The sequence below is a fragment of the Zootoca vivipara genome, chromosome 7, assembly GCF_963506605.1.
Source record: "Zootoca vivipara chromosome 7, rZooViv1.1, whole genome shotgun sequence".
Taxonomy (NCBI): Eukaryota; Metazoa; Chordata; class Lepidosauria; order Squamata; family Lacertidae; genus Zootoca; species Zootoca vivipara.
This window is the reverse complement of record NC_083282.1, coordinates 92,953,643-92,969,030: the sequence shown is the minus strand read 5'-3', so window position 1 is coordinate 92,969,030 and position 15,388 is coordinate 92,953,643. Positions and strand designations below refer to the sequence as shown.

The window sequence follows — 15,388 nt, the reverse complement described above, 5'->3', positions numbered from 1 at the left end:
TTTTTTTGCAGGCTCCATTTCCAAGAGCTGCACTCCCCCTGCTGCTGCCTTGGGACGAGGCATCATCACCGTGTGTGTTTTTAACTGCATCAAATCAATAATTGTTTCAAGGGCTTTATTTGTTTGAGACTATCAGGCGAGGCAGGCTGCTGGATCGTGCCTGCTTTCATTTGGCATGATGCTTTGTGTTTTTGTGTCGTAAGCCGCCCTGGGATCCTCGGATGAAGGGCAGTATAAAAATTCAATGAAATAAACAGATAAATGAACAATTCGTTGGGTGACCCCACTGAATTTTTAGTATTGTAGGAGAGGGAGTATCAACAAGAACAACAACCCAGCAGTGAAGTGATGGAGCCAGATGAGGAAATCCCAAAGGTGTGGGGGGCCACCACCAATAAAACCTTGTTCCCAGTACCTGGTAGGTTCAATTCTGGGCAAGTCCAGGTAGGGCTGGAAAAGAAGAACTCTTTTCATCAGGCTAGTCAGCCTTTCTCAACCTTGCGTCCCCAGACATTGTTGGACTACAAATCCCATTATCCCTGACTACTGGTCCTGCTAGCTTGGGGTGATGGGAGTTGGTAGTCTAGCAGCATCTGGTGACCAAAGATTGAAAACGGCTGGACTGGAATGTGAACAAAAAAAAGGGGGGATTCAGGAAATGGGAAGGAGGAAATGGCAAGTGTTCAAGTCATGCATTTAGCCCATTGGGACTGGTAGGATGGAAAGCAAGGAGGTCAACAGCAGGTGGCGCCAGAGGCAATGAAAGGCAGGTCCAACTAATTCTGGTCCTTCTCCCTGCTGAGTCTTACAAGGGCAACACGGAGGCTGGTGGTTGTAAGTGAGAAGGCAGGCTGGCGATGGCTGGGAAAGGACAGATTTGAGCCTGGTGAGTCACTGCCCCATTTGCCAAAAGAGAGCAAATGTAGTTTACCCCTCACAATTCCTAGCAGCCCTTAACAAACTTCAGTGCCCATAATTCTTTGAATTCTGCAGCCTATGTGCTTTAAAGGAACTTCCAGACGGGTTGTTTATTGAGCAATCATCTGGATTTGTTTTTCAAGGGGATTACACAGGATTGGCGATTTAATATGCCTCCGCTTGGATTTTTCTTCAGGGAGATGACGTAGCGGTGGTCTAATGACCAGCCGCTTTGATTTGTTTGTGGGGAGGCTAGACAAAACCAGCGTTATCGCACATTTTCCAGTTAATTTCCCTGTCACCTGTTGCAAAAACGATCCTGACCTGTTCTGCTCACCCCAAGAGAAGAAAGTTAAGAACATAAGGAGAACCTGCTGGAAAAATTTAGTCCAGAATCCTATTTTCACAGTGGCCAACCAGATGCCTATTATGGGAAACCCACAATCAGGATTTGAACACAAGAGCCCTCTCCCCTCCTGCAATTTCCAGTAACTGGGATTAGATAGATAGATAATCTTTATTGTCATTGCCCCCCTGCGGGAACAACGAGATTCAGAAGCATCGCTGCCTCTGATGTCTCAAGAGACTTCTCCACGAATTTGTCCAATTCTTTTTTAAAGCCATGTAGGTTTATAGGTTGATAGTCACCACAGCCTCCTGTGGAAGTGAGTTCCATAGTTTAGCTACGCACTGCATGAAGAAGGACTTCCTTTTCTCTGTCCTGAGTCTGCCAATACTCAACTTCATTGGATGTCTGCGAGTTCTGCTGCATACCCTCCAACATTTCTCCAATGGAAATAGGGAGGTCCAAAAAGGGCTTGCTGATCAGAAGGTCGGCGGTTCGAATCCCTGCAACGGGGTGAGCTTCCGTTGCTTGGTCCCAGCTCCTGCCCACCTAGCAGTTCGAAAGCACATCAAAAAAGTGCAAGTAGATAAATAGGGACCGCTCTGGCGGGAAGGTAAACGGCGTTTCCGTGCGCTGCTCTGGTTCAGCTTTGTCATGCTGGCCACATGACCCGGAAGCTGTCTGCGGACAAACGCCGGCTCCCTCGGCCTATAGAGCGAGATGAGCGCCGCAACCCCAGAGTCGGACACGACTGGACCTGATGGTCAGGGGCCCCTTTACCTTTACCTTTAAGGAAAAGCAGGAGATTCCGGGATCAAATCAGAAACAGGGATGGCTTCTGTAAATCTGAGACTGTCCCTGGAAAAGAGGGGAAAGGGACACTTTTTTCCTGTCCATTTTCTCCACGTGTCAATGAGAAATAACCCAGCAGGATCTGGAATCATGGATGGGAGGAGAAGAGAGTGATGCTCCCCCTTTAGCCAGTAAGATGTTCAGAGCACTTTCATTTTTTAAAAAAATAATTTTTATTAATTTTACCAACAAAACTAAACAAACTACACAAACATACAATATAACATACGATATAACACTGTCCCTTCGTCTTCCCTCCACCCACTGGTTCACCTCTGCCACCAGTGAAACCCGTGTGCTTTGAGAATCAAAGGGGTCCATTGTAAGTTGGGTTTGGCCTCCCCCCTCCCTCCTCCCCCCTCTTCCCCCCCCCCTGCCACTGAGAGGACAGGAATGGAGGAGCTCTGAGGATTGGTTTCCCCCAACTCATTCATAAGTATACTTAAACAAATACAAACATAACAACAGTAGGGGAGAATTTTAACTCCCCAATTCTTATTGCCTTGACCTTATACTTGTTACTTCCTCGGTGGTCTTCCTCTTGGTTTCCCTTAAACAAAATCTAAAGTTTATGGCGGGTTTCTATTTCAGTTTAGAATCCTTTTCTTATAATATTAACTCGACCCTCCTCCTTTTCCATGCTGCCCTCCCACAGGCCCCCTCCTGCCACAAGAGGAACCTGTGGGGCACAGCATTTCCAAGGTTCCATTATGTCCCCTCCTCACCCCTCTGAGCACTCCCTGCCACTGAATATCTCAGAGTAAGGAAAGGAGAATAGGCAGCTTTCTGCCTAGACCTAACTTAACTTACAAAAATTTACATTAACTTAAATTCTTTCCTAAGCCATTCTTGGAATTCCCTCCAGAAAGCACAACTTTTTCCATTCATTTTTACACTCCATCTCCTCTCCCTAAGTCTTTTCCCCCCAATTGGATCAGCATTTCCGTTAACAGGCCAAAATTTCAAAAACCGTCTTTCAGAAACTAAAATAAAATCTTTTAACTAAGATATTCACCCCACACCCATTCTTTCCCATATCCGTCTCCAGACCCTTGTCCCCCCCTGCCCCTGTCTTTCCCATTCCTCCCTAACATCACCCCACATTTCAACCCCTCCAGGATCTTCAAATCCATTAATCCTCAAATTCCTTTGCTTCTCATTTTCTTGTTCTACTTGATTTTCTTCCTTTTGAAGTCCATACTTTGCTTCATCCCCAACATATTTTTTATAGTCCAAGTCCTCTTTAAGGTTTTCAACTAATTGTTTCTCCTGGCATCCAGATTCCATCTCCACAGTATCCAAAATCAAATTTTCTTCTAAATCCTGGACTTGGACTTCATCCTCGGCTGCTGGTAAATTGGGATGTTGCCGTTCCTTGTAGATATCCTCCCATAATTGTAGATAGTTTAGCACAGCCTCCTGGAAGGCTCGAGAGTACTTTGTTTTCATACTTCTCCTGACCGCAAACAAGCAGGAAGTGGAGAACAAAGAGGTACTGGAAAATTCCTTCCTCAGACGGTCGACTCCATTTTGGCAGTTCTTTTCCTTTGTCTTTTAACTCAATCACAACTCCATTCTTAGTTCCAATTTTAAATAGTTCTACCACATTTTCAGACAATTTTTGCTAATTGCAACAGTACAATAAGTCCACCCGGTCTTTTGACAGCTTGACAGCTTTTAACAGCTGTCAAAGCACTCTCCCCCTTAATAATGCTGTACCTCAAGGGGTGCCGGACTCGGGAGTTGAGAGGGTTCAAAAAAGTCTTTCTTTCTCTCGGGTCCACAGTCCCAGATGCCTTTTGTCATTCAGCTTAAGATTATTTAAAGCGCCTCCCAGTTTTCCATTAGGAAGAGACCGACTTCCGTTTCTTTGAAGCCTCTCCTATTTTTCCAATTAACGAATTTAAAGTCCGTGATCACAATTCCACTTACTTTTTGGAAGTTAAAATTTGTCGGAAGAATCTGCCGCTTGCCGGGTCAGGACTCGGAGCTTCACTTCTCGGAGGTAAGATATAGCCCAAAATGGCTCCCGCGGTTCCACCCCGCCGGCTCTCGATCGCTCTATTGAGCTCTCGGGCAGCGGGGGATCCGCAAAAAAATGGAGCAACCGCTGGGCGCGTGAGTCACCGGGACTCTCTACCCGGTGTTTTTACGGGGAATCCGCTCGCTCTGCGGACTCCCCCCCCCTCCGCGAAGCCAGGGACATCGGCGCGCGAGGTCCCTGCGTCCTTCTCTCCGCCGCGACAGACCGGAAGTCTGTTCAGAGCACTTTCAAGTCTTGTTTCATTGGATGAATTTCTTGAATATACAGTATGGAAAAGGTGCTTGGATCGGTTTGGGAGACTACCTGTGCTCTGGACCCTTGTCCCTCATGGCTGATAAAATCCAGCAGGGAGGAGACAGCTGTCTGGGCCAGGGAGGTAGTCAAGGCCTCTTTATGAGTTTTTTTTGCCTGTTTGGCAGAGTGATAAGGCCGCTTCTTAAGAAACCACCCCTAAATTCTGAAAACCTAACCAACTACCAGTCAGTTAGCAACATCCCTTTGGGGGGCAGAAAGTTATTGAGCAGTGATTTCTATCATTCACTAGCTTCTTAGAATTATGGGCACTTTTGCACCCCAAACTCTGCTACCCCAAATCTGTAACAATATGGTGCATCCTAGGCAGGGATGTGGTAAGGCTCTATCGGAGGGACAAGATGGGGCAGCATGGCTTCTCCCCTGGCTCTGCTGAGAGACCAACTCCGCCAAGTCTCTCTTTCCATCACCTGCAGTGGCAAAAGGGAAAGACAGCAGGGTCACTCCATCTGCTTAGCTCAGAGACCAAGACATTTTCATCCCTCCTGTTTTCCATCCCAGCTGATGTTTTACAAGAACTCTGTCACTAGGAACTAGTGCCTGAGTTTGCATTTTTCCTCCTTCCTCCCAGGCCCTTTTCCTTTCGTGCCATGTCTCAGCCTGTGAGAAAGGACAATCTTTGGTGGTTCCCGCCCCCTTTACCAGGCATAGGCAAACTCGGCCCTCCAGATGTTTTGACACTGCAACTCCTATCTTCCCTAGCTAACAGGACCAGTGGTCACGGATGATGGGAATTGTAGTCTCAAAACATCTGGAGGGCCGAGTTTGCCTATGCCTGTTCTTTACCAATTGTATGTAAACCTGTTTGATGCTTTTGAATTATGAATTTGAATTTAAAGCTTTTGAATTGATGCTTTTGAATTATGGTGCTGGAGGAGACTCTTGAGAGTCCCATGGACTGCAAGAAGATCAAACCTATCCATTCTGAAGGAAATCAGCCCTGAGTGCTCACTGGAAGGACAGATCGTGAAGCTGAGGCTCCAATACTTTGGCCACCTCATGAGAAGAGAAGACTCCCTGGAAAAGGCCCTGATGTTGGGAAAGATGTAGGGCACAAGGAGAAGGGGACGACAGAGGATGAGATGGTTGGACAGTGTTCTCGAAGCTACGAACATGATTTTTTTTTTTTTATAAATATTTTTATTAACGGTTTTCTCTACGAACATGAATTTGACCAAACTGCGGGAGGCAGTGCAAGACAGGAGTGCCTGGCGTGCTATGGTCCATGGGGTCGCGAAGAGTCGGACACGACTAAATGACTAAACAACAACAACAACATGTAAACCTGTATATGGGAACCATTTGAGAGTGGGATAAAATGTTTTAAATAAGCACATGGATAGCATTCAGCGCTGGGTGGGGAGGTAGAATGCTGTAGCAAGTAGACTCTATCGGTCACCTCAAAATTAGTTGCAGAGAGAAGAAACACCAAAGTGCATGTATTGCGCATGCGCCACCTGCAGTAAAGCACATCTCTCCCATTTCAGTTTCTACAGCCACAGCAGGCGCTGTGACCCTCCAGCAGTTTGACATTGCCCCAAAAAGAAGCACTCTCCCATTGCCTCCCAAGACAGACAGATGCCAGCAACTAGTTCTAATGTTGTTTTATTTCTGGTGGCTTGAGGAAGGGGTCAGAGAAATCTTATTTATTTCTTCATTGGCATTTCGAAACCACTTGTTATTAAAAATATCTAAGCCAGATACAAAAGCAACATGCAAAAACAAAAAAAACCAGCATCATAAAAGCAGGTACACAACATGGAAACCAGTAAAAGCAGTCTTATAAAAACAAACTTTAAAAAGGAACTCGGTATTAACAGGGCAATGATCTTATAGGTCGGGGAAAGCCTGGGCAAAAGCTGTAGGCTTGAAACAGCTGGTGGATGGTTGTGCTTCATGCACGGCAAAGGTTAAGGGCATTCACGGCACAGGAGAAGTGGTGGGAAATGCCAATTTTTCAGGCTACCCCACACTGTGATATTCTGTAGGGCATGGTGCCACGAGTAGAATTTCCCCAGTGGTTTCCAAAAGCCGTTGTGGGATTACTGGAGGCGGGTGCTAAGAGGCAAGGGGGCACCAGGGGGGCAGGTGGAGGTGAGCGGCTGCCATTTCCTAGCAACAGATGAGCCAAGAGGAACCTCTCCTTCCTTGGTAAGATCAATTTCTGTACCAAATCCAGTCCTACTGTTAGGCAGCAGCTCCTGAAGGATGACAATTGTGGGATAGCCAGTCTCAGACATCCAACATGAAGGGGTTAATACCATAGAGTAAGCTGTCCGGCCAGGGTTAGCTAAGTCCGCTTTCCCTCACCTTGGGAGTAACTAGGAAATCAAGTCTTTGTTCGCCCCCAGTCTGCATGTGAACTTTGGAGTGTGAGGAGCTCTGAGCTGCTCCTTGCAGCCACATGGCTTTAACAAGCCTCTCTTGAGTTCCTATAATACCAGTAATCTAGGAACTTTTACCACTTTCCAACTAAACTAAGTTTTACTGCCTGTGCAAAATGAAGCCCATGAACCTAACCTTTGAAAAGTCTGTAAGTCAACCAATGTTTAACTTACCAAACATGTGCTCTTTTACCTATGCTAGGGGAAGAAGGAAACTTTTAAACTGTTAAAAGGGAATTTTTTTGGAACTCACTTGAAACGTCTAACATCCTTGGTTTTGTGGTTTTAAACTCTGCTCAGATTCTTGTCCCAAATGTGTGTGTGTGTGTGTGTGTGTGTGTGTGTGTGTGTGTGTACAGTGGTACCTTGGTTTACGAACTTAATCCGTTCTGGAAGTCCGTTCTGAAACCAAAGCGTTCTTAAACCGAGGCATGCTTTCCCATAGCAGTGGGGGACTCAATTTGCAAATGGAGCACATTCAACAGGAAGCAAAACATGTTCTTATTCCAAGGCAAAGTTCACAAACCAAAGCGCCTACTTCCGCGTTTGCAGCGCTCTTAATCCAAGTTGTTCATAAACTAAGCTGTTCTTAAACCAAGGTACCGGTACCAGTGGATAGATAGATAAATAGATAGATAGATAGATGATAGATAGATAGATAGATAGATAGATAGATAGATAGAGGGCCCTCCTAAACCCTGGAAATTAAGAAAGTGTAGGATTTTGATTATTTGGAGTATTGAAGGGAAGATTACAGGCCAGTGGAAAAAGACAGGCTTCCTTTCCAACCCAGGGACTCACCTGGGATAGAGGCATTAACTGGACAAAGGGTGTTGATGGCCCATCTAGGAAATCTTGGGCCTGGAGAGACAGAAGGTTGCCTTGATAACTGGGTGTGAAGTGTCAGGAAAAGAGAGTCTTTAGAGCAAGGTGTGCTGGGAAGAAGAGGGGAGAGAGAAAAGGGAGAAATCCATCTTGGGCAGGCTGGCTGAAGGCTGGCTGGGAAAGATGCTTTTGACTCAAGTGTTGCAATGCAGTGGGGGGGGGGGACAAGCCCCTCTTGAAATGTCCATGCTGTAAGATCTGGACTCCCTCCGGGCAGACTGAATGTGTCAATATGTGAATAAACCATATTTCTTAAAGCTATGGCAGTCTCCATTGCGTCTTCAATTTTCCAAAGGAGCACAGACCCAGGGCGAATGCCTGGAACGCCCTGGAATCTTGCTATCGCTCTGCAGAAGGTGGGGTTGGTACCCAGCTTCTGTAACACTATTTTTCCTTTGCACCAAGCGGTGGGTGGCAGCTGTGCATGAAGCGGGCTCTGTTCTGCATTTCCTTAAGCTAGCCTGCTCTCCTCAGGTGGGGCAGAAGGCAGCATCTCAGTCTCTGAATTGAAGGAAGGTGCAACTTTCGGTCCTGTTGGCTTTTAGGCGTGGAGCTGGAGGGCGATGACATCTTGTCCTTGGGCTTCAGGCAGCAAAATGTTTTGGGCTGGCTCTGAACTGTCCCATCTCTGCCCAAACCTGACTTCCCCAGGAAAGGCCCAAGGTCCCCCCATTGTCCTTGATCACTGCCTCAAATGACTCCCGAGCATGCAAGGTGAGTATCTTGGGAAAAACCCAGAGGCAGGAGCAGGGGGCAGCTGCCTTCCCTCTTCCTTCTGGATGCCCCTCGCGGCTATGCAGCAGCCTGGGGCTGGTGGACCAGGTCAGTGGCGATGAACATGTGTCCCTGCAGAGGGCGGAAAAACCAACAATGTTAAGATTCTGGATGTTTAAGTATGCTTTTATATTTGTTGGAAGCTGCCCAGAGTGGCTGGGGCAACCCTGTCAAATGGGGAGGGTACAAATAATAAAATTATTATTAATATTATTATTAATTATTATTATTATTAAGGTTTTTTTTACATTTAATTCCTGAACAATTTCTTCTTAACACCTTGCAAAAAGAAGTTGTTCTTTCTTTTCCCTTTTGCATCATTTTTAAAGGCACTTTATGCAATGAAATTCCATAGAAAGCTAAAGCCCCCCCCCCCAATGTGCTTCCGGACAGCCAGTTTTGTGGGTGGGATCCAGTCCCAATACCAGCAGATTCAGACTCCGCAATTATAATGCATTGGGAGGTCTTGCACTGCAAACCAATTTCCTCCATCCCAAAAAGGACTTTTAGACATAAGGAAAGTGATGGAGGGGAATGCATAAGGAAACAGGGGTATCTCTTGCTTGGTGAAACACCATACAGTATAACCTCCCCACAAACAAATCGCCCATTACAAATCAGTAGCTAGTCAATGTTGTCTAACCTCCTTGTAGACAAACAAAACAGAAGAAGAAGAGGAGTTTGGATTTGATATCCCGTTTTATCACTACCCGAAGGAGTCTCAAAGCAGCTAACATTCTCCTTTCCCTTCCTCCACCACAACAAACACTCTGTGAGGTGGGTGGGGCTGAGAGACTTCAGAGAAGTGTGACTAGCCCAAGGTCACCCAGCAGCTGCATGTGGAGGAGCGGAGATGCGAACCCGGTTCCCCAGATTAAGAGTCTACCGCTCTTAACCACTACACCACACTGGCTCCCAAGAAACCTGTTTACAGTATTAAGCATTCTAGCTGATTTGTCTTAGGAGAGGCCAGATGACATTGGGTCAAAGCCACAGTGTCCAGTGTGTTTCTCGTCATTTTCTTTATCACAAAAAGGCTGATCTGAAGGAATCAGGTTTGTCACACAAGACCTCCCAATCAGCAATGACTGTCACACCTGATTTTGCAGCTATGCCGTTGAAAAAGCAGAAATTGCAACCATCTTGAAGCTATGACTCCAAGTCTTTCTGCGCACTTCCATAAGTAAAGCATTATATATATACGCCACCTTTGGGCCTTTATATTCCACTTTTTTCCGCAAGGAGATCAAGGTGCCATTCAGGGTCCGTCCGTCCGTCCCCCATTTAACCCTCGTTGCAGTTCCCTCGTTGCGAGAAGCCAAGTTGCAGGGAACTAGGCAGAGGGCCTTCTCGGTGGTGGCACCTGCCCTGTAGAACGCCCTCCCAACAGATGTCAAAGAGGAAAACAACTACCAGACTTTTAGAAGACATCTGAAGGCAGCCCTGTTCAGGGAGGCTTTTAATGTTTAATAGATTATTGTGTTTTATTTTTCTGTTGGAAGCCGCCCAGAGTGGCTGGGGAAACCCAGCCAGATGGGCGGGGTATAAATAATAAATTATTATTATTATTATTATTATTATTATTATTATTATTATTAACGCCCCAACAACCCTGTGAGGTAGGTTAGGCTGAGAGGCAGGGACTGGCCCAAGGTCATCCTATGAAGTGAGAGCTTGATAGCCGAGTGGAGATTTGAACCCTGGTCTCTCAGGTCTTAGTCCAACACTCTAACCACTACACCACACTGCCTCAGTTTATTCCAAAGAGCGCAATACTCCAGCAAGGGCTGTATCCTTACCCATTGTTTGTGAGGGCTGTGTGGATTCACCTCTTCAGGGAAGAAAGACATTTGCAAAATTCTCTGTCCCAGCCTTCCTCAACCAGTGCAGCCATCCAGATGTTTGGGCTGAAACTCCCATCAGCCCCAGTTAGCACAGCTGGTGCTAGTGGGAGTTGTAGTTGGAGAAAGCTGCTCTATTCTTTTATCACTTTCGCTGCCGACTCTTCCTAAAAGGCCCTCAGGCGTCCTCAAAGTGCATCTCAAGTAATAATAATAATTGAGTGGCACCCAATAGAATATTAAAAACACGATAAATACATCAAATATTTAAAAACTTCCCTAAACAGGGCTGCCTTCAGATGTTTTCTAAAAGTCAGGTACAGTGGTACCTCTACTTACGAATTTAATGCGTTCCGAACACACATTTGTAAGTCGAAAAAATTTGTAAGTCGAACCCCATAGGAATGCATTGGGAGAAAAAATTCGTAAGTCGAAGCAACCCTATCTAAAAATTCGTAAGTAGAAAAAAATCCTATCTAAACCGCATCCAAGATGGCGGACGGAGCTCCATTTGTAAGTAGAAAAATTTGTAAGTAGAGTTATTTGTAAGTAGAGGTACCACTGTATAGAGGTTGTTTATTTTCTTGACATCTGATGGGAGGGCGTCCCACAGGGCGGGCGCCACCACCGAGAAGGCCCTCTGCCTGGTCATCCCTTGCTTTCTCCTCACAGAAGGCATCACCCTGTGTTGGCATCTGACCTTGGCCCGTGACTGAGCCTTGTCCTGTCCAAACTCTCTTGGGTTCCATTTTGGACCCCGGGTGCCATCTTAGCTCCTGAATGGTGCCATTAAAAACCCTGCTTCCTCCTTGACCTTAATCACCCAGAAACATGACCTGGTCTCAGCATGACCAAAGGGAACCATCAAAGCTCTCTCAACTCCTGGAGCAGAATAACGGCGGCGCCTTTTGACATTTTTTTTGCCCGGTGACATTCACAGCCTTCTTAGACTTTGCCCGAACGCGACGGACCTGCTTCAAATTAATCAGATCAAGCCGTGAGCTGAAAAGACCAAACCTTTGTTCTCTGCACCCCATTGTGAGCGACAATATCAAGATCCATTGTGCCAAACAGCCTTTAAGCTGTGCCTTCTTGGCTCTGGGGAAAATCAGAGACCCTCTTTGGACTGAACACTCCCCTGGTCAGAACACCCTGTTTTGCCCAGATGATAAAGCCAGTCTTGAGCTAAGATCGCTGCTTGGCACCCTGCCTCACCTACCTGGGAAGAGGGTCCTGATCCAAACTCATGCTGGTTCCAGGTTCTCCTGTTCCTGGGTAGACAGCGTCCAACCTGCAGAGAGTTCTATTCCTCGCCAGCTTCCATTCTCACCAGCTGCTCCTACTGAACAGCGCTTGCTTGCCTGGCATTAAGCCAAGCAGTAACCAGGCCATGCCATCGACTGCTCCTGTCTTCTGGGTTGACAAAGTCTGGGCCACAAGCAAAGTGAAGCCGCTCCCTAGGAACTCACCTTGTTCATCATGACGGTGGGGTTCAGTAAACTGGAGCCGTACATGTTTGGAAGAGCAATCGCTTCCTTCAGCCGTTCTACAGAAATGCAAATGATTTGTTTAACTGAAAGTTTAACTTACAGGTAGGTAGCCATGTTGGTCTGACGTAGTTGAAACAAAATAAAAAAAAAATCCTTCCAGTAGCACCTTAGAGACCAACTAAGGTGCTACTGGAAGGAATTTTTTTAATGAAAGTTTAACGTCGCCTTTCAGGACACAGCTTTCCCAAGATGCCCAACACCAGGTTAATAGCAGGAGGCAGTGGTGGCCACCAACCTAAAGGTAAAGGACCCCTGGCAGTTAAGTCCAGTCGCAAACAACTCTGGGGTTGTGGCACTCATCTCGCTTTATTGGCCGAGGGAGCCGGCGTACAGCTTCCGGGTCATGTTGCCAGCATGACCAAGCCGCCTCTGGTGAACCAGAGCAGCGCACGGAAATGCTGTTTACCTTCCCGCTGGAGCGGAACCTATTTATCTACTTGCACTTTGATGTGCTTTCGAACTGCTAAGTTGGCAGGAGCTGGGACCGAGCAATGGGAGCTCACCCCATCGCGGGGATTCGAACCACCGACCTTCTGATCGGCAAGCCCTAGGTCTGTGGTTTAACCCACAGCACCACCCGCATCCCTAGCCACTAACCTAGATGGCTTTAAAAGGGGATTGGACAAATTCATGGAACAGAAGAGGGCTATCGATGGCTTGGAACCTTCCCTGGAGGTTTTTAAGCAGAGGTTGGACGGCCACCTGCCAGGGATTATATAGCTGTGAATCTAAAAATAGGACCCCATGAATCTAAAAGGTTCACGGGATCCTATTTTAAAGCCCATAGAAGCGGCCTTATTCCGAGTTAGGAGCCACTGGCCCATCGAGCTCTGTACTGTTGACATGGGCCGGCAGCATTTCTCCATGACGTCAGGCAGGAGATTCCAGGGGCTGAAAATGAGATATTTTGCATGTAAAGCAGATGCTCTATCCCAAATAAGGGGGGAGGAGGCAGAGGAAGGGGGACCCCCCCCTAGCAGAAGCAGAAGAGGAAAACTGTTCTGAACTCACTGTTGAGCCTTGACATCCCCAAGTTGCTGGCCGCCTTCAGCAGCGTCTCCAAAACGGTCACCTGCGTAGCACAAAGACAGTGGGCTTGAAAAATGGAGGAGTCAAAAATAGGGGGGGGCACTGTAAAAATGGAGGGTCACCATGCAGGAAGCGGGGAGCTTCTCAGCCTAAGGGCCACATTCACTTTGTCTGGGGGCCACATGGCAGTGTTGGGCATGGCCAGAGGCCAAGCAGGCTGAGAAACTAATGCAAAAATCATTTATTCTTTTATTTCATAAAATGCATGCACCTGGAATAACAATGTACACGAAGGACTACACATGTGAAATGGAATATTTATTTATAAGCTGTAACTGAGGTGCTGTTTGTAAGGTTAAAAAAAAGTAGCCATCTGGAAGAATGGTTTGACGGCAAGTGAAGGATGTCACCTGGACTCCAATAAGAAACGAGGGAATGATGGTGATCATATGTTTGGACTGTAATGAATTGTATTAAATTAAATTAAATTGGTTTGATTTGCAATAATGTGGAAAAATAATTTAAAAATAATTGGGGAGGGGAATCATTTTCCTCAGACACCTGCCCCCTTCCTGTCTGTCTGTCTGTCTGTCTGTCTGTCTGTCTGTCTGTCTGTCTGTCTGTCTGTCTGTCTGTCTGTCTGTCTGTCTGTCTGTCTGTCTGTCTATCTATCTATCTATCTATCTATCTATCTATCTATCTATCTATCTATCTATCTATCTATCTATCTAACCTATCTATCTATCTATCTATCATCTATCTATCTATCTATCTATCTATCTATCTATCTATCTATCTATCTATCTATCATCTATCTATCTATCTATCTATCTCTTTTGATAACCCAGACGTATAGTTTTAAGCAGTGTTTTTTTTCTTTTAAAAATGTTTAGGGGACTCTCATTTTCCTACTCATATTGAAATACTGCCCCTCAATGAGGCCAAACTTAAATTCACAAAAGGTTTAGGGGTATGCGTACCCCTGAGTACCACCTCCACCCTCATAATCCCACCCCACTCCCCGAAAAAAGCACTGGTTTTAAGGAGGGAAGTGTGGGCACAACTAGGTGCATCTCACAACCCCCGTTTCCAGATTCCAAGCCCCACCCATTCCTTCATCCCCCTGAGTTCCTCCTCCTCCTCCTCCTCCTCCTCCTCCTCCTCCTCCTCCTCCTCCTCCTCCTCCTCCTCCTCCTCCTCTATACTCACCCTGATCTCGCCAACCTTGGACCATTCCTTAGACAGGCGCAACCTGCTGGATACACAAAAGGATGAGAAAGCGCCGAGTCTGGGTTCTTTTATGCTCTCGGGAACAGTGGCTTCTTCATTCCATTTCTTATATCCCACCTTCTCCCTCCAGTTAAGCTGAAGGGGGTAAATGCATTGTTCTCATTTAATCCTTGCAACAACCCTGCGAGGTAGGTTATTAGGCTGACAGGCAGTGACTGGCCCCTCAGCTCACCCAATGAGCTTCATGGCCGAGTTGGGATTTAAACCCTGGTCTCCCAGCTCCTTCCATCTTCACTCAGCAATGCCAGGGACCCAACTTGGAGCTTTCTGCATGCCATGCAGGTGGTGATGGGCAGGGGAAATTAATAATAATAATAATAATAATAATAATAATAATAATAATAATAATAATAATTGCACGGAGGCCCGCATTAAAGGTGAGAGAACAGCACACAGGAATCCTGTGCTAATCCTGGGGATTGGGGTTGCAGAATAAGAGGAAGACTCTGGAGCCAGAGAAGAGAAGCGACACTCACTTTTTCAGGGCCACAAAAGCCCCAGCATAGCCAAGGGTCTTCCCAGACTTCCCTGGCTGAAGAAGGGGTTGCACGGTGAGGTTGGCGTCCTGTAAGCCAAAGTGAGAGAATAACGAGACAAAGATGAGCAAAGTCTCGGTTGGGTGATGCATCTAAAGCCGTTCATGCTTCCTGTGCGCATTGGGGAATGGTAGCGCAGGAGGCTGGGAGCCCAACAGCAGGGTGCGCTAAACCAACGCTGGAGGAAGCCAGAGTCAACGGCAGCGACCCATCCACAATGACCCGGGGAGGGAAGAAGCTGACAGGCAAGAAGGCCACTCTCTGGGCTAGCTTTAAGTAAGAAAGCAGGAGCAGTGGGCATCCCCAAACTGCGGCCCTCCAGATGTTTTGGTCTACAACTCCCATGATCCCTAGCTAACAGGACCAGTGGTTGGGGAAGATGGGAATTGTAGTCCAAAACATCTGGAGGGCAGAAGTTTGGGGATGCCTGCCTTACAGCTCCCAGAAGCACACTTATAAAATCGTAGAGTTGGAAGGGATCCCAAGGGTCATCTAGTCCAACCCCGTGCGATGCAGGCACTGTTTTGCTGTGCTAGGAGCAGCAGCAGACCTGTTGATGCACACTTCCCGACACTCTCGTCCTTTAAGACAGTTCATATTGAAGCCTCTCCCCACCACCTCAGAGAA

The 15,388-nt window shown here is 46.7% G+C and overlaps 1 protein-coding gene across 1 annotated transcript in view; it reads right to left on the bottom strand.

The window, feature by feature from the left end:
- Positions 1-5,682: 5,682 nt before the first annotated feature.
- LOC118088861 (bactericidal permeability-increasing protein) overlaps positions 5,683-15,388 on the bottom strand; it is a 47,349-nt gene continuing 37,643 nt past the window's right edge. Inside the window, exons 12-16 of the mRNA XM_035123005.2 lie at positions 14,702-14,790; positions 14,145-14,187; positions 12,918-12,978; positions 11,826-11,902; positions 5,683-8,587 (exon numbers count right to left, since the gene is read on the bottom strand). Coding sequence (XP_034978896.2) covers positions 8,534-8,587; positions 11,826-11,902; positions 12,918-12,978; positions 14,145-14,187; positions 14,702-14,790 — 324 coding nt within the window. The 3' untranslated portion in view covers positions 5,683-8,533. The remainder of the gene's footprint in view (positions 8,588-11,825; positions 11,903-12,917; positions 12,979-14,144; positions 14,188-14,701; positions 14,791-15,388) is intronic.